At 32.4% G+C, this 20264-nt stretch overlaps 1 protein-coding gene across 2 annotated transcripts in view; it reads left to right on the top strand.

Annotated features, from left to right (window-relative positions):
- Positions 1-10982: 10982 nt before the first annotated feature.
- Positions 10983-20264, top strand: part of Ufm1 (Ubiquitin-fold modifier 1) — a 12195-nt gene continuing 2913 nt past the window's right edge. The window contains exons 1-3 of one of the 2 annotated variants that reach the window (XM_067049383.1): positions 10983-11177; positions 12103-12159; positions 13807-15085. In XM_067049383.1, the coding sequence (XP_066905484.1) occupies positions 13904-14887 (984 nt within the window). In that variant the 5' untranslated portion in view covers positions 10983-11177; positions 12103-12159; positions 13807-13903 and the 3' untranslated portion in view covers positions 14888-15085. Of the gene's footprint in view, positions 11178-12102; positions 12160-13806; positions 15086-20264 lie in introns of those variants that run through there. The other variant, XM_014425063.3, reaches the window with a different exon arrangement.

Below are 20264 nucleotides of genomic sequence, written 5' to 3'. Positions count from 1 at the left end.
TGCTTGTTGTTATTGAAAAAAAATTAGCAAAGTATAATTTTTCAAAAATAACACAATTATCAAAACCGAATAAAAATTTAGGAAGGTTTACTAGAAATGTTTATCAATCCTACTAAAAACTTCTAAGAAGTAAATTTATAACCAGCCTTTAAAATAAGTTATGGAAAATCTCATAGAAGTAAAAATTACGTTGGTAACTAGTACAGGGTTAAAAAAAATAAATTTTAATTAAAATTTATGTTAGAAGTAAGTTTATTGAAAAAATAGAAAAAGTTACCTGTTAAAATGAAAGTATCCTAAATTAACCACAAGCATGCACAGCATTCAATAGGTTAATCAAATACACCATTTTGGGAAGTTCTGTGATTAATTTATAAAAAATTATTTAAAAATAGGTTAATTTTGATCAAATGCACTGATTTGGAAAGTTCTGTGGAAAATTTAAAACCAAAAAAATTTTAACTACGGAACAGTTCTGTAAAACAGTTCAAATTTTCCATTCCAAAACCTGTACTGTGTATGCTCTGTACAGTTTATGACAATGGTCATTAAAAGAAAATTTATCTGGATTATCTCTCTAGGAAGTCTGGTGAGTCAATTCTTTTAAAATTTTTTGAGGTTAATCAGAGAGAAGTGAAGATGCACAAATGGTTGACATGATTTCCCATATGAAATCATGAGGTTTTTATAGTGCATGAATATGGGACAGTGGTCCTGAAACGTTGTACAATGTCATGAATAAATAAATAATAATTTATTTAAATGATAAAAGTGATTAACCTCAACAAATTTTAAAAGAAAATTTATCTATTTTAATGAGGATGAGCTTAAATTTTCAAATCTTTACTGATACGTAAAAGAGATTTACGTTCATATTCTTGATTTTTCAGGAGACGAAAAATTAAGTTCAAAAAATTCTGTCTAAGAACTTATTTTTTAATCAGGATATCATCAAAATATACATTTTGGTGAATAGAATACATACATTTAATTTTGAGCCTGACTATATACTTATCAACATTTTTTGGACTTATAATCCTTTATACTTACCAGTATAGAAATATATACTCAATTTTTAGGTCTAAGATTATCATTATCATAAATATCTTTAATATAAAAGCTTAACATCTGCCCCAGTTTCTATTTCCAATTGATTTCATTCTAAAATTGGAAGCTATGGTATTTTTGAACCTTTCGGTAGGTTCCTAATTGTCCTATACAAAAATGTCCACATTACAATTTATCTCTATATCTTTGATTTGACTATAATCGATAGTTAACTCTTCAGTCTTCTTCAACTATTCATCATAAACTCTCTTGGTTAAAGAGAACAATATTCACAGATCTTTTTAAGAATAATTGAAAAAGGAAAAACAAGGTTTTATTGTAATATAAAAATAAGTTATCTCACTATGAGGACTTAAGAATATATTGGAACATACTGAAAATGGTTCAACAGAGCAGTTTTGAAAAAATTATACAATTCTTATTTAATCTATTATACAGTACATATTCCATTACACAGATAAACATATGTTTGAATTAAGGTGTTAGACAAACTAACAAAATAAATAGCTTTATAAAGAAATGGGAGCATATTGCACAAAATTCTTCTTGTTTTCAGTATTTTCATTTACAAAAAGTCTGAACCCCAATTAATTTATATCCTGAGCTGTGGAAATGTAACATGTTGTAAACAAATATTAAATATAAGTAAGAAGTGAAGTAAACTAGTAAATATTGTGAACTAAGATATCTACTTGATCATTAGTCAAAAGGAATTACTCACCAAAATAAAAATAATTAATGAATAATTCTATATATAGATGTTGCTATATAGTAAAGTCAATGTAAAAGAGTGATTTAATAATTTTTAAGATATATTGACAATCAAAAAATTTTAATAAAAGAAGAGAATAAAGATAAATAAAAAAAGAATTATTAACCAACATAATAATGTGAACAAAATGTCATAAACATATTATTGAAAAGTTCTATTAATTTAATTAAATAAGGTGACATTACTGATGTTAAATGGTAAGCATAACAGGTAAATTATTATTACAGATCACATAAAAATGTAATGTAGAAGGAGTAAAAGGTAGAGATAAGCATTATCATTCTCTTATGAATTTAGAAAACAAGATTTTCCAATATAAAAAGAATAGTAAAGATAAATGGTAATATAAACTTATTAAAAAATAATCAGACAATTTTTTTTATGACCCTCTAATCATTTTTCACATATAGTGGTTATCTAGAAGAGACAACCCTATTCTAACCATGGAAGGTCAAGTTTTCACTTTGTGGGACAGCCACAAAAATAAAAGTCCTCCAGTCTGGAATGGAACCAACACTGCTGCAGTAACAAGTTTGTTGAAATCTACTCTTCAACTCTCTTAGCTAATCAGGCACAAGCATAGAAATAGTTATATAAGTGAGAGACATAAGAAATGGAGTAAATGAAAAATACCTGTTAGATAGAAGTGTTAACGGAGACCTTTTAATTGACAGCTGGAGTCATTTCCAAAATAGAGTACAAATATTAGGTTAAAATAAGATATTTAGAGGATAGTAACAGTATAAAAGTGAGGTGCATTAGTGGAGAATGTGAAGATAATAAAATATAATGGTGGAAAAATAAACATAGACAAAAGTAAATAATGCTTATAAAAGATTATCTGTATGGCAGTGGTAACATTATTTTATCTAAATTGATAATTGTAATAAAGGAAGTTGTAAGACAATTAAGAAAATATTTGACTTGAAACAATGCTAAGTCAAAGTTAGCAATCTTAAAGGTAATGTCTTTTTTTGTTTTTTTTTCGGCCAAGATTCCCATTGGAGTCCTATACTGCCTAACCATGGTTGGGGGTCAAAGTTCTTCATTTTGTGGGACCGCCACTCAATGAAAAAAGTCAACGTCCCAGGCCGGATTCGAACCGGCACCGCCAATAGACATCAAATTGCTAAGACTGTGTCTTAACCACTGAGCTATGGGCGGCCCAAAGGTAATGTCATTATTTATATCTAATTAAATTAATTAGAATTTAAAAAATGAAATAAATACTAAATCATAGGCTATTGAAATGTAGGAAATAGTAATATATGAGGTACAGAGTGAAATAAATAAGTAATAAAGTAAAGATATAAAGTTATTGACAAGTAAGAAGTAATGAAAATAATGAATAAGGAAGTAAAATGAATATAGGTCATATAATACTATGTTGTAATTACAAGAGATCAGTATAGAGAATAATATAAAATTACTGGAATTAGAAGTTTGGATTAACTAGATTAACTAAAAGGGTTGAAAACATGTGTAAAGATTGTTTGGTGATGATAATAGAATTAGTATGACATGAGATAAAGGAAACAATACAGAAATATATATAGAAAACAATAAATTATACATATATATAAAAGGATAGAAGTGGTATTAAAGAAATGAATAGTAAAGGAAGGGTAGGTAAAAGGGAACATTAAGTTATTGTTTTTTAATTAAGTTTAAAATACTCCTATAGGTAAGTGAAATAAGATTTTTATCAATTTTGTGATTAACTGGTTGTGGTTCGAAGTGTATGTAAGTCGATTTTGAGATGAGCCTTTTTTAATGGATAAAATTACAGCAGGAATGGTTGTTCCTCTTCCCTTTTTTTCACTGGAGATTTGCTCATCGTGATGCATGAGGAGAATGCTTTTGACAGTTCGAAGAAATATTGCGCAATATTTTATCCGCCTCCTCACATTGCACTCATTTCTACTAAATTTTAAGGGGTTCGAATAAAATTTCCGAAAAAAATTGCATTCGCTCCATGAAATATTGAATGCCCCCTTTTTTGCGCGATATTTCTCTTCACACTTTGAATATATTTCCACCAAAACGCCATTTGTCAATATGAGGGACCCTTTAAGAAAAATTGTATTGCTTCTATTTTCTATGATAACTTACTCTTTCCTGAAAAATTGTTTTTGGGTGCCTGAAATCCCCAGAAGTTTCTATTTTTAAATCGAGTCCATGGAATTCTATCATTTTATCTTTTCTATTTTTTTTTTTGTTTGCTATTTCGCTCAGTTAAGTGTAATATGATACAATAATGTTTCAACTAAATGGGTGAGTTTTAGGAAAACTGTGATCATCTTGAACAGTACTCTTGAGACAGTACAAATTAAGAATTTTTTTTCGGTTGGCTCTACAGATCTTTGGCCACCCGAACCAGCCTTATCCACGCCAGCCTATCTTAGGCTCCTGCTTTCCAGTTTGGTGCATACAGCTCTTTCACATCTTTGTTGATTCTGATTATCCATCTTGTTTCTGGCCTCCTACGTGGTCTCTTGTAAACTATACCGGTATTCATTGGGTATAGGCATCTGTCCTTATGGATTGCTTCGAGCCACATGTCCCGAATATCTGAATCGACTGTCCAGTCTCTGCAAGTAGTTCACTGTTAGTTCTCCTCCTCCATGTATTAAAGGTCTGATCCCAGATCACTCCTGTAATTATACAAGGATTTTCCGTTCAAATCTCTAGATTCTGCTTTCTAGGATACTGTTTGAGCTCTGGACTCGCAGCCTTATATCACAGCTGGCTTTATCATAGTGTTGTATGCCTAGCTTCGGATTTTTCGAGATTTCAGTATTCTTGATAAAGAGAAGAAGGTTCTGTTCGCGCTTGTTATGCGCTGGTCTATCTCAGTCCATTGAAAAAATTGGGAAGTATTAGTTTGCAATCCCAGCCCATAGAGGCAGTGTCAAATTCTTGTCCAAATTGGCTGACATTTGGGACGATTTTGAATATTAATTATAATGTAAATTTTCTATCAGATAGATTGATTTACCATTTTTAAGAATTTATATTATGATTTACCTTTCGTAAGAATTTATATTCTTAATAATTTATCAAATTCATCAGGAATTTGCATTGTTCTTGCAACTAATTAATTTGGTAACGAATGAATAGTTTTAGATATTTACCTAACATCGTGTTTTCATTTTGTTTGCTTTTATTCACAAAGCTAATAATAATAGCAAGAGCTCTTTGTCAAACGAGATCATAGTGCAGCAGGATCTCGGCCGACTAGACAACCTCACATATCATGTTCTGTGTGATGTCACATTATTGCAGGCCACTGGAACGACTGCGGAATCATTTCCTGGAGCAACTGAATCGTTCTGTGTGGCTCAGGCTTAGCCTTTATTATTATTATCAGGTTGCCCCTGACAACATGTAAACTGAGTCAAAATTGACAACAGCCATCTGAAATATTTATAGTTCCATATTTTTGATCAGGTGTATGGAATCCCCTGTAATACATAATATGTTAAAATGTAGCTGTATGATTTCCTACTCCCAGTAAAGGAAATGGTGATACAGCGTCATTGGTTTCATGGGGTTGTTTGGCATGCAAGGTTCTAAACTATTATTTGGTACTAGTTCACAACTAGTAAAACAAGCTGAAGAGAGGAAACAACTAAACTCACCAATATAGAATGCTACAAATCAGTATGGGCCCAACATCCACCAAAAAGGATTCATTGAGGGAGAGTGTCAATCCTTTTTTAGCAAGGGGAATGGACAGCTGCCACTTAACTAAACATAATGATAGTACAAGTAGGAATTTTGAATTTCCCGACGCTACAGCTTATTTTGTACACTAGAACATTTAATTTTACTTACAGAAATTATTAAGAGTAATTCATATCTACTATGTCTAAAAACATTGCTTCAAACCTTTTAATATTTTTTAAATTAAGATACCTATGTATTAGTCATTCATAATGAGCTACACTGCACCCATAACACCTGAATGTGACACCATCTTAAACTGTCAGGAGGAAACTTTAACTGAAAATGGTGAGTTTCATATTTTACACATTTTCACCCTATTATACATCTTAGAAAAAAAATTCAATATTTACTTGCATTCTACATTAAGATAAATAATTTTTTTTTCCTATGTTTATAAAAATGCTATATTGGTTTTCACAGATCAGTACAAATAATTATATCTACTACCATTAGATCAAGACTAATATAAATGTTTTTTAGGAATGTTTACTAGCCCCTATTGAGGAAAAGACAATTGGTTAAATTAATTTTATTTTAAAAATTAATTCACTAGAAGTACAAGTGAGGAATGCTATGCCACAAAACAATTTAATAGTTTATGTAATTATCCAAACAATAAAATACCCATTTAAGAACAGGTAAGATTAAAATATTTTTACTTATTTAAAAACAGAATTAAGGGATTGAGCATGCCTGGGTACTGCATTATTGCTGTGCAAATATGTGCAATGATCTGCATCCTGTAAAAGAATAAATTAAAAATGCTGCTTTTTTATTGCATGGCACTTGTTTTCCAGCAATTTGTCAGCAGCAAAACTGGCTCTCAATGAAGGTATTCACAGGGAGATCACAGTATCCTTTATGTATCTTCCATATGGTGAGAACATTCCAATGGTAGATCTGAGTAAGCTTGTGGACGGGATGAATAGTAGAAGCGAGCTGGTGGCTTCTATGGGTGCCAATTCCCATCATTACCTCAATACATCTCGAATTAATGTAATAAGGAGGTTATATATCCTGGAACAACAATGTGTGTAGAATTAGGTCCAACAGAGATGCTACCTGGTGGAATGAGGAATTAGAGAGGCTGAGAGTTCTCACTAGGAGACTTTAATGCAGTCAAAAAGAAGAGGCAGTTGGGATGCATATAAATATGCACTGACTGATTGTAGTACAGAATCAATATGATCATACCCAGGGACTTGAAAGGAGTAGTGCTGGATGCTGTAGGGATGAAAGAGGGCTTCATTATTCAACAGTGGGGACCCTGGAGGCTCTGGCGCACTCACACTTAATGTATGGGACATAACAGAGTGAAATAAATCTTGTTATTGATAGCTACACATGTAGCATAGATAAATGGGTAGAGGCTAACAGAATTGTTAGTTATGGTAAAGTCGAATGGGCATTAAAATTGTTACACCATTGAAATAATATTGATGGCAGTATTGATGGGATTTTCCCGGGATGCTAACCAGGACTAAATATTGTTTTAATATTTTTATGGATGAATAATCTTATATCACTTTATGCAAAACTAATGCTGTTTTGTAATGTATTTCATATCTAGTTATAAAATAGAGTTAAAACCAAACCTATCAGTGTGTAGTGTAGCTCACAATATAGTTAAATAGTTTCTTTTAGCTGCTCAGAAGTTTGACATTCAATGAAGGTTATTTCTATTTTGTTTCTTCATTTCCTATAATCTAATGAAGTAACAATGACATAACCTCATTTGAATTAGATACTGTATTTAATTTTAATGATTAATTGTCATTAGGGCAAATTCTATTATTTCTTACAGTGTATTGTCAACAATGGGGAAAATAGCGCAGATACTGAAAGGAATGGAACAAAGAAACTTTAGAAAGAAAGGAAAAAAATGAGACAATTTACTTGAAGAAATAAAATGAAGTCAAAGATGAAAGGAAAACTCAGAGAAAAAAAAGACATGTTTGTAATAGCTAAGATAAACAGTTAAATTTAGCGAGCAGAAACTTCTGAGTTTATATGTTGCAGAAGATTGGGCATCAACTTTTTTCCTTGTATGTTTTATAAATATATAAGAAACAAAAATCCTAAAAAAATCTTTTGGAAGCCAAAAAACCTCAAAATTGTAGGAACTTTTTTAAATTTGCTCAAAACTCCTAATCACTGAGTCCTAACTAGAGCATTATGGTATAGGAAATTAAAAAGTATTAAAAATTCTGCATCTAAGGAGTACCACAACTTAATAATTCATTCAAGTGAGAGTGATGAAAACTGAAGCCATAAAACCATGATTTTTTCAAAATCGGAGATATAAACAAAAACTGGACTTGTTATGTCGATACTTTGGGCATGATGTGTAGATCTCATATTGATCTCATCGATGGGCTGAAGGCCTGTGCTAACCCACTTTTCAGAGATTGCCACTCCACTAAGACCTGGGAGGTGGCAAAGTACTATACCCATGGTTGAGGTCCTCATCCAGGGTAAGGGTACATGTGTACAATGTATTTGGTTTTGTAAATAAAGTTCATTATAGTATATGCAATAGTATGAAAAAAAAGGATAGTAATTCCCTTTGAGCTCTTTGAGTTTCTATCAAGATGTCTCTATTTGGTCAGGAAGTATTTTTTGAATTTTTACTAAGACATTATTCCACATTGCTTTCCTTACACCCACATGTTTTGAGGATTCTTAGTTGTCACATGCAAGGTAAGGGGATTGGTGTACTCCACTAGGGTAACCTCTTCCTTAACAATATTTGGGACTGATGCCTTTTCTGTTAACTCTTGCCTCTCATGTACCCCCAGCTTCCCTATTCTAGCCTATATCTCAATATAACCTACCTTCTTATATTCATGACACTGACAATATGAATGAGCATGCAGTATCAAGGCCGCCTGAGAGAACATATTAAACACCTTTAATTCATATTTGTGGAGTTTCAGAGATTCCTATAAACCAATTGACACATGTAGGCTCTTATTAGACATGAAAATATTTTTTTCCTCAAGAGAAATAGAAAAATTGTCAGTGCTTAAAGAAAACAAGAACTTGAAGTATATTTCAAGCCAGTTTATATCTAGAAAAACGAAGTAATTGCCTCTATCTGATAGATCACCCCTGTCCTCATGTATGCTTCTGAGAGATGGGCCCAGAGGCCAAGAAGAAAGAAATCCTCATATTTGAGAGAAACAATTCTCACAAAATATTCAGTCTGGTCAAGTTTGTGACACTTTACAGATGGAAAAGTGTGGAACTATTCTAGGAGGAAAATATCATGAACATTGGACATCGATGTGCTAGACATGTTGTTCTTATGATACCCCAAGGTTGTTTGTATCTTTCTTTCTTATTTTGTATGCCCTCTTATTTTGTTCTGTGAAAATTGCATTTTCTGGGAATTCCTATTAGGTAGGAAATTACCTATATTTGAAGGTTTATGATTTGTCGTTTGATTAAGAGCCATTGATATATCCAAAAAGAGTTTTACAGATGGTTAAGTGAACTCAGCCAGCTACTAGAGTAGTCCAGGCAAGAAGTATTTACTAATGATTCTCTTCAACAAATTCTCCGTTTTTGACAGTGTGTAGTGGCTATATGCACTCCAGCAGATGCAGAAGTTTGACACCCCTAGCAACCTATGTTGCCTCTTCAGGAGCTACCTCAGTAACCAGAGTGTTAGAATAAGGAGTAGCTACTAAGATTTAGTGAGGAAGGTATGAAGTGGTTGTCCGTAGGCCTCTGTTCTGGGACCAGGCCTGTGAAAGCTAATATTCAATCAGTTACTGGGGGAGCTGGAAAACTGGTGATTTTTTGCCATGGGCTATGTCAACAACCTGCCAGGCATCATTGCCGAAGATAGGACAGCCAAATTCAAGCTGAAAGGTCTGCCAGTCATATAGCAGAGTGGTGCTTTGGGTAAACATTAAGTATGGCCAAGTCATAACACAGGCCATACTCATCAAAGACTACAATGACCCTATCACTCTTGATATGCAAGGTGAGAGAATTAGATGGTGAAATATCTTTGTGTAAGAATACAAAAAAACAGACATTATTCCTGACCTTGAATACCTGAAAAATAGGATGGTTCTGTCACTACAGGGGTTCTGAACAGAACAGGGGATACTTTTCGGGGCCTGGGGTAACCCGTGAGTATGACTAAAAAGGTGTGATCTTGGGTATTCTGAGGTAGTCAGGAAGCCTAAACCTCATGCAACGAATGAAGAGGGATAGTGATATAATGACCACCATACAAAGAATGGTTCTGCTGGGGATCATGGGGACTTATGGAATGGTGTCCATGAGGTGGTGCAAGGTTGTAGCAACAATACCCTGGACCTCGTTCTCAGGGAAGGTCTTCTTTTAAATATAAAGTGAAGAGGCTGGAAGTAGCACCGGAGGGAAGCCGTGAGAGGAGTGGAGAAACTCCGATCCTATGTTAGAAGATGCTGCGGGAGGACTCCATAAAAGAAGTTTGGACGTTCGTTGGCGAACCAGAAGGATGCTAATCTTAGGAAGTTTTTCTTTACAGTCCAATCAAATTTAAAGGCAAGCTAGGCCCTCACAGACGGAGGACTCTGTGGGAAAGAAGAAGTTTTCGGAAAGAACATCGACCTCCGGTGTCCCTGAAACAGCGGAACGTGGGGTAGTGGAATTTAATGGCCCATGGAAAACGACACAATCCATAAGGACAATGAACAGGTTGTCTAGAATGACCAGAATCATTTTATCGCCAAGTCGGACTTTCTTCTGATGAAATTAGCGCACTATCCCTTTATGTAGTACCTCTACGAGTGAAAGGAAGCGTTGGGTTTTCGATTTAACGGAAGAAAAGGAAGAAACGAGTTGACATACAGGAGACATCTGGATAGATAAGGTGTTGCCCCATCAGTAAGATGCTCAATTAAACGTTAGGCTGCACCGTAGTAAAAGTTGTAACCCAAAAACCAAAAAGTTACTCGTTCTCCCCTTTAAAAAAAATAAATGATAATACATATACGCATGTGTCAGCAAAAGTAGTGGATGAAATCTGATCAAGTTTATATGGGACAAACCAGTGCTTGGCAAAAACTAGTTAAATATAAATAGAACTATGACTAAATTACCATTATAATTGTATTTATTAATGGCCTATTAACGAATAAACATTATCCAAGAATTGGTAGAGATGAATCAGGTAAACTATTTATTTATAAACAGCCAAGTCGGTGAACTATTGAGGTTGTGATAAAGTTCACCATTTGTTTATAACATCTTACTAAACTAAGTAACTAACATCTTACTAAATTAAACTCTTCTAGATTGTATTTCTTTAGTTGTATAAAAATTGTTGAAAACTTGTTTATACATATATACGTCTTCTGCTGACGTAATTTCTAAAACATTCTGAAAGTTGGTAAGCAATGGGAGTTACTTAATCGCCTGTCTATCTTTGTATTCTTAATCGAATAGAAAGGCTGAATTAAATAATTCAAGACATCTTTTGTTGTAAAAGTTACCTTCTCTACTATTGAGGTAGACGTGTCTGAAGGATTTTTTGTATTGGGGAAGAGTTTCCTTTTTTAATCTTACCGAAATCGTTGCACGAGAGATTAACAATTGCTATGGCAGCTGAGTAAGTTTGTCTGATACATATATATTGCCAAAATATAATAAAACATGACAATGTAATGTACTCCATATGTTCATTTTTAGTGTTATTGATGTCAATCTGAATATTCCCGATATTCCTGCTTCATTTTGATTAATTTCTGTTCCGTAATGTTCACTTTCAAGTTATTCTATTGACATTAAGTAAAGGATATGTTGGAGAAGGATTTGTTCAACTTTTTGTGTTCATTTTTTTTTTTTTTTTTTATTGTTTATTTATTAATGAACCATTGTAGCCATAACAATTTAATTATAAATAAAACATTTATAACAATTTTTTTACCCAGTTCTGGATATAACCTAAGAATGGATAGAGGACAGAGGGTCTACAGTACCCACAATACTTGATCAAACATTTTTGGCAGTTTAACTTAGAAATGGATATGAGACAAGGGCTCTAAGTATCCACAATTCAAAAATTCATAGTACGATTACTGACTGGTTTTATACAGATTTTATATAGACTATTAGAGAATTATTGCTCGTTTACTAAAAGTAATAATCTTTGGTTCTCTTCTGTTTTAGTTACCATAGGGACTGTTAAGCCATTTAACTTGTGTTATTTTCAGTCTCTGCTCCACAAAAGAGTGCATGCTATATTTTCATCAATCAATTTCGTTTTGATTTGATTTTTGTTATTTTTCAAATAAAACCTGATAATGTGTAGTTTTCTTTAGAATTTCAGTTGCTCCGGATAGAAGAGCTTTTGTTTATATTTAAGTTTTATATTTTATAAAATTATCAAACCTTTGCTTTAACTAAATTAAGCATTGTATTTGATACTGGCACCTCTGTTCCAGTTGTCTCGGTATAATCATTTTTATGAAGTATTATTATGGTTATTTATTAAGTTTGTTGACATATATATGATTTTTATTTATTTTTTTTAGAGCCAAGGTTCATTTCAAAGTTACGTTAACATCAGATCCTAAGCTGCCTTTCAAAGTGTAAGTTTGTATTAAATTTATAATTATATTTCTTTCTTTTTTCTATCATTCATTTGGCTGTAAATTATATTTGAGTTCATTAAAGTATATCTAGTAAAAAACAAAGGATCCATTCTACAATAATAATTTTATCATTATTACAGCATGGATTTTAAGAATTAAAAATAATATATTTATGTGATGTGTAGTTTTACATTTTCAAATTAGACATAAACTATTAAAATTGAAATTTTTAATTCATTTTCTATCATTGCCAATGGCAATAGTTCAGGTAGAATTTTCTCTCATAGCTCTTCTTCCTTATCATAAAATATATATATGTATACAAAACAGTGAGCTTTATAATTGTGCTGAATAGCTGTTGTCACTGTTATGGTTATTTCATTTTGGAAAGATATCAGTTGCTTTTGTTGCAATTTGTGCACATTATATTGTTAACTGATAGGCTCAGTTTCTAATATGAAGTGCAGAAATAAACATTTTAGATGGATTTTAATTTTTCTTTATTCCTGTTTTGGAAAGAAATATTTCACAAAGAGGTACCTGAAGTTTATGTTCATTGTGTAATACAACATATTTGTTATATAATTGGTGTAAAAAATTCTGTTCTGTAAATTTTGTGCTTAAAGATTACCTATATTATGATCAACTTACTGAAGTTGATGACCAAATCAAAACCTTAATGATCATACAACTTTTCTCAAAGAAATTAAATTTATCATTAACAATTTAAAATGTCTTTGTATTGCTCAATACTAGGGTCTTTTTATTAATTTAAAGAAATTAATTTTACATGAAAATCAAATTTATGATATGCATCTCGAGTACATTGAAATATTCTTTGTAATTGGTTAGACTGAGCTTGTTTTTTGGTTTATATTTTTTCATTTATAATTATAATTATAGGCTTCATTATTGCTCATTAATCTTAACAAATTTGGCTCCAGAGAGAAAGGTGTTCGAAAAGATGTTCAGGAAAACTACATACAATAAAAGATCAAAACTTCATACATAAATACTTGTAAATATTTGTATAAAAATCAATTTATTATTTATTTTTTGAATTAATCAGTTACTGTTGTTTATTTTGACTTTTTTCTTCTCCTTGGATATTGTTGGAGGATTTTTTGCCCTGGCATGCTGTTCTTGGTAGCCGATGAAGTATTGTGATTGACCTGAAAAACTATTTCTTCATATTTCACTGTGATTCGGTTTTTTATGTAAGATATTCTGAGAAAATAACCACAGAAAGATGTATGCCTGTAGTAGCTGAGAACATTCCCTAGAATTCGAACTGGGAAATCCGATGTCATTATTTATAAATTTTTCTCTGGCTCTTCGTATTTTTCTTTTTGTTTACTTAACAAAACCTTCTCCATTCTTCCATTTCTCAAAAAAAAAAAAAAAAATGTATTAATTAATTTTTGATTAGTTTGGACTACAGGAATGCTTGGATGATTGAATTGTTCAGACTGATAACTGGTACTGCTGATATAATTTCATCTAATGCATAAAAAAAGTAACTTGTATTGTAAAAAAAATTGGAATGTATGATTCTATTAAATATGTAATTAAAAAGGTTAATTTTATTAGGCCTAATAGTTACTTATCATATACTATCTGCTAATATTATTTATTATATTTCAGGGTTTACATTACAAAGATTTTAAGTTTTATTCTGACAAGAGAAGATAAATGATTTTAATCAAAGTGAAATCATGAATTTTTATTTTGGTGAATTTCAATGAGTGCTGATTTTGAGAGTGGATTTAAAGAAATATTAGGAACAATTGATGATATTTTATCATTCTTTTCACTTGTTGATGTTGAAAATTTAATCGAATCTGATATCGAAAGTATTTTATTCAAAGCACATTATATAGAGCAATTTATAAGTTTCCTAAAGAATCGAAATTTCAGTAATGTGTTTGAAATTAAACTGAGAGAATATTTTGAAATTAAAAAAATACCTCGAATTCCTACCGTACCAGTTCTGGAATTTTTTTCAGATGAAGTGCTTTCCAAAATATTGACTCTGCAATTATCTAATTATCTGACGAGTGTTGCCATTAAGCTGTACATTAAGAATGCATCTCAAAAACGATTTGAAGAACTCATTAAGAAATTAGTTAAATTTAGAACTTTGTTCGTCGATGTCTCTCAGCAATTGAAAGAGATAGTACCATCATCAGAAATTGAATGTATATTGTTAGTAGAATGTTGGTTAAAAATTATTAATGGTGGTAAAGAAGGTTTTGATGCTGTACAGTCAGTATTAAAAAATATTTTCTTAGATCCTGAAAGTGTTAATATTTTTCTTAATATACTGTGCCTTGATCCATCCGACGGATATCTCATAATTCAAGAAATGATAGTCGATACTCTCACTTCAGATCTTTGTGAGAAAAGTTATACTTCATCATGGAAAATAGTTTTGGAATATGAACTACTTGAGTCGATACTTTTGAAATTTCCAAATCTTTTATCTGCTGTTCTGTCCCTGTTAGAAAAAATTATAAATGGAATAGATTTCAATCAAGAAAATGATAACTGGCAATCAGCTATTTGTACTGATCTCGACTACGATGACTTCATTAAGATTTTTAAGAGGTTGTCTAGTTTTGAAGTTTCTCATTACAAGTTGAAAAGACTTATTTATTTGAACAGATTAAAAGGAAATACGATTTGGGAGCATGTTGATGAAAAGTGTCATAATTATGAGTCTTAACTTGTAAATATGTTAGATCTATTGACTGTATAGAAACATGGATTAAATTTGATGTATTTGTAAAACTTGTATGTTTTAATTTTTTTATATATTTTATTTAAAAATTGAATGAATAAAATTTACTACTAAGTTTTATTATTAATTGTAAATTAATATATTTATTATTATTGATCATTAAATTTATTATTTGATTTATAATGAGCCTATTTTCATTTACTAAGGTTCCTTATTTATTTTACTTATTGTTTGTAAGATTAGAATCTCTTATTTAACTATTAGAAGTGATAAAAAAGAAAAGCCTTTTAGTGGAAAATTAATGCTTGTTCAGAAAAAAAATGGGTTATCTGGAATTGTAATTAAGTATATTTCTAACAAATGAGTATGAATAGCTATTAGAAACATTAATATCTATCAGATAGATCTTACATTTACATTTATTTGCTAGATTAACTTAATAACCCTTTACTCACTTTTAATATAACCCAATCAAATTATACAATAGAAAGGTGTACTGTGTGCAAAATTTTGTGTAATACTGATTTTTTAATATATTGTGGAGAACTAAATGGAATAAAAAATAATTTTTTTTGCAGCATAGGTATTTGCATTAAATTTGGATGCTGCTCCACTGTTTTGTCCCAAAATCCGTCTGTCCGTTTCACACCATCTGCGGCCCTTCTCCAAAACTGATTGGGCTGATTTTTTTTCTATATTTGACACCAAAGCTTGCATTGTAAAAGAGCCCAAAAGAAAAATAAAGGCAGTTATTTTATCCCATTTTTTTTATTACTTTAATGGAAACTATGTATAATTACTAGTCGAAATTGATGAGTCTGCCAAGTATAGGTAGGGGCAATAAAAAATTGCAGCTGTTTAAAAACGTTAAAAAAAAAAAATAATTATTCATATCTTTAAAACTACCAACAACATTAGAAAACCTAAGAGAGCATCATTTAAAGTATACTGGGTATTTGCATTAAATTTGGATGCCGCTCCACTGTTTTGTTACTTTCTTCAAATTGACTATTATTTTTTATAACAATGTATTTATAACAAAGCTTGAACTATTTGTAATAAGACTACAAATCCTTAATCTAATAAACAGCTATTTAAAATTTAAAATCTCATGTTCAATTTGAGTATAAAGAAGATTTTTGTATACAGCAGCAAAATATAGTGAAATGGTCGCCATAATTATCCAGAATTGGGAAAAACTTGCTAATCTGAATTAAATTACTCTTTTTCTAAAGCCATTACAATAAATTTCCCATAAATTTTATTAAATATGGTAGAAATTCATTGAAAGTGTGGACATCCATTTGAATATACAGTTTGCGATCAAACATGCAAAATAAATGATTTTGATGTTTCTGATAGGCCATGCTCTGGATGAACATCTTTGATCAATAGTGATACTGTCTGGATTATGATAGAACAAAATCCTTTTGTGACAACATCGGAGAAGCTTGCGGATTGTGAAAAGGCTTGATTCAGCATAGCAAACCATTTCGGACAACATTCTGAAACTAAGATTAGTGTGGAAGTAATAAGATAGTTGCCATATGTATGTACATCTCTGCTGTCACGGAACCAAATTGAACCCTTCTTGGACCAGATGATAAGTGGACATGAAAAGTTTATTGCCTCAGAGGAAAAGAGCATATTGTGAACTGGAAACGGATTTTTTGAGAAAATTGAAAAAATATGAAAATTTGATTCTATAAACTGGCAATTGATTTTATTAAAGAAGTTGCTATCAGATCCCAGATGTATATATAACTGCCTTAAATATGTAATGTCATTTTTTTAACCATCTTGTTCTCAGACAGACCAGTTTATGAGATCAAGCTATTTAGTATCAGGGGACCTTAAAACGTGTATTTCCATTGATACTTTCCCTGAGTATATATACCATATATAAGTGAAATTAAAAATGGAATAGTCAAATTGCCATCATACTGACATGGAATAAATAATGATGAAAATTATATTATTCAACAAAGTTTATTCTAGGTGTGAAAAATTTCATTATTATCATTTTGTTTTATTCTAAAAACGGACAGAACTTCCATGTAGACTAGTAATACTATTAATTCTCAAGACTAATTAAAAATAAGATCAGTTTTGGTTTATTGTTTTTAATAGTTAACCTTTGTAGTTGTTAACAAAAAATTTAACACTCCCCCCCAAAAAAATTTGTGGTTTTATCTTTCAAGATTATATAATCTAAAAATCCGTCTGTCCGTTTCACACCTTGTACAAATGCGTGGTAAACAAAGCCAGCAACAAACCTCTATATCCACAGGCTTGTTTTCTTTTCTTCAATAAAAACTACTAAACTTAATTAAGAAGATTTGAAACAATCTATTATATTTACACACAATCTAAATAATTTTAAAATATACAATCTTACATAAATATGTGAGTTGTAGATGAGAAAAAGTCATTTAAGTAGATAACCTAAATAACCTTAAATTCATAGATAACATAGTACATAACCTATAAATTCAACCTTCGACCTAGAATTTTCATCAGATTTAATTTAATAACCTAGACATATAATGTTTATGATATAAAAATATATTTGTGCCATGTTAAATCAAAAATAAACTGCTAAAGATAATTTACTAGATTTGAAACAATGTGTCGGGGTTGTGTCTAATTCTTAGGCGGTTCTTCAGCCTGATATCCACTTTACAGAAGGCCCTCAACAAGGCGTATTCAATAGTAAGTTAGGAATAGCTGTGTCAGAGGATGAGCCCTGAGCACTGACGCAGGTAGAGCAGGTCTAGGTAAGAGAGAGTCTGAGGTAGAGTAACAGTTCTAGTTGCCGAGATGAAGCGGACGGACTAGAGCTGGGGAGAGACGGGATCAACTACACTGGTTGCCGAGATGAAGCGGACGGACTAGAACTGTCAAGATAGGAGCCAGCTTACTAGTTGCTGAGATGAAGCGGACGGGCTAGAGCTGGAGAGATAGGATCAACTACACTGGTTGCGGAGATGAAGCAGAGGGACCAGTGTAATCATTAAGGTTCGGGTTACAGTCTTAGTTGCCGAGATGAAGCGGGCGGACTAAGATTACTGGAGAGGAGATGGGCCATCATCTTTGGTATGCGTACAGAAAAACAACTCTTGTGAGATTAGATTGGCAATGAACTTCTCTATCTCAAGTAGAGTGTACGTACGTCACTAGGCCGGGGAAGGAGGTGGATCATAGATCGAAGAGGGGGATTCAGAGCCCCTTATTTATAGGCCTAGTCTATGTGGCTGTGACCGAGAAGCGGTTGGTACATGTCTGCTTGAGATAGGTTCGTGCATTGTTTTGATATCGTTTATTTATCGTTTTATCGGCATCATTAAGTATTATGTTACAGAAATTATTAATAGATAAAAATAACAACATGTTTTTACAAAATAAAGTAATATGTAAATTTGAGAGGTTCGGTGAGGCTCGAGGTACAGCGCTCTGGTGAGTTGTGACTAAACCGCTTGCTCCCTGACTCTACAAATGTATGTACACCGAATCGATAGAATTTGAAAATATGCAACCTTACACCTCTATGGTACCTCTACATGCTTGCCCAGCCGTGGTGAATTGGGTATTTGTCTTGGCTGGTACGAGTTAGCCTAAACTTGTTGCCAATCCGTCGAGAGTCGCTTTTTGGACTCTTTTTTCACTGTTTGCGTAGCATCTCCTCCATTTTTCTTTGTTTAGTTACAAATGAGAGCTGTTAAAAGGTGTTGTTTATTGTTACTTGTTAAATATAAAAATGGTTAACATGTTTGCCTGTTATAGTGTGCGTCCGCCGTGTTTGTATCTTTGAAAATACTAGCTTCTAGATACGGCTCATGGATGGTTCCTTTGTCTACCGAGCATTTGTACGAATCTCCGATTTGCGGCAAGTGGCCAACATGTAGATCTGCCTTTAAACAAGATTTAACTATTGAATCTAAGTGTTGGCGGGATTCTTTAGTTAATTGGAACACGAAGAGCATAAATATTCATCTGTTAGAACAACAAACGTATGGATGCAGTATAGACTTCCTTTGATTTCTGTCCAAAAAACAACACTCCACGGGTTGACCGCAAATTCAGGCCAATTTGTCAAGTTGAAATTCAAATAACCCGCCCACACGCTTGCGCATGCGCGAATATGCAGTTTGGCAAACGTATAGAGGCATCTTTTGGTTTCAATGTACGTAGAATAAAAAAAAAAAAAAGGACATTCGAATCTATAAACTGCCAATTTCAGTCAGTTGATTTTATTCCAAAGGTTGAACCGTCTCTGGCATATCATCACTGTATTGGCCTCCTCCATTAGTCTCACTCATTGTCTCTCTCTCTCTCTCTCTCTCTCTCTTGCAGCTGTTCTCCAGTTAGCCATTTCAAGAAGAGCTCTACCATCTCCGTCGATTCCATCTATCCAGCGTAATCTAGGTCTTCCAACTCTTCTTTTTCTTTTTGAACGCGTCAGCATAATTTTGCTGGTTGGGCTACTCTCATACATCCTGGCTAAATGACCCGCCAATTTTAGACGCTGTATTCTAATGAACCGGACTACGTTTATATCATTATGTATGGTGGCCAGTTCTACATTACTCCGCCTTCTCCAATCGTTACCGCTCTGGTCCATAAATGGGACGAAGTACTTTTCTTTTAATGACCAGCAGCTTGCATACATCTCTTTTGGAGAAGCTCCACGTTTCCGTTCCATATGTAAGGATAGGACGAATCAGCGTCTTGTATTTCATACAAAATACGATTATTTAAATTCCGATGCAGGCCAAAATGACATTTATTTGCCGCCACGATCCTCTTAGATATTTCTTCTGCCACATCGTTGTCAGAATTTATTTGAGAGCCCAGATAAACAGATCGTTGGACCGTTTCGAATGCGTAGTCACCAATCGAGATCTGTGGATGTAGTGCATTTATACCAGCATAAGTATGTAGTTTCTGTTTCATACTATCTTTCGTTTTCGAGGTAGGGTGTTCACATGCAGACCATTTTGCGAGACTAGGTTATTTGGACTGAGAAAATCTCATGTATTTCCGTCGAAGTGGAAATTTTTCACTATCGCAACACTTCCCCATACTTTCTATTTCATTTATAAGTAAGGAAAAGTGAACAAGTATTTCAATTTATTTTTTGAAAAATCTTTGGAGAAGTTTGTCGGGGAGTGCGGTCAGCAAAGAACAACATAAATAAACAAAACCATATTTATTTATTTTATGCCGACGTTTCGACCTGAGTTTCAGATCTTCATCAGGGCTATAGCTGACCGCACCCCCCGACAAACTTCTCCAATCATTAATCTACGGTCAACTATCTACACCTCATTATAAATAAATTTTTGTTTATTTGTATATATTT

This window comes from Halyomorpha halys, unplaced genomic scaffold (genome assembly GCF_000696795.3).
Source record: "Halyomorpha halys isolate HHAL.00 unplaced genomic scaffold, Hhal_1.1 Scaffold493.1, whole genome shotgun sequence".
NCBI lineage: Eukaryota > Metazoa > Arthropoda > Insecta > Hemiptera > Pentatomidae > Halyomorpha > Halyomorpha halys.
This window is presented reverse-complemented; position numbering and strand designations above follow the sequence as displayed.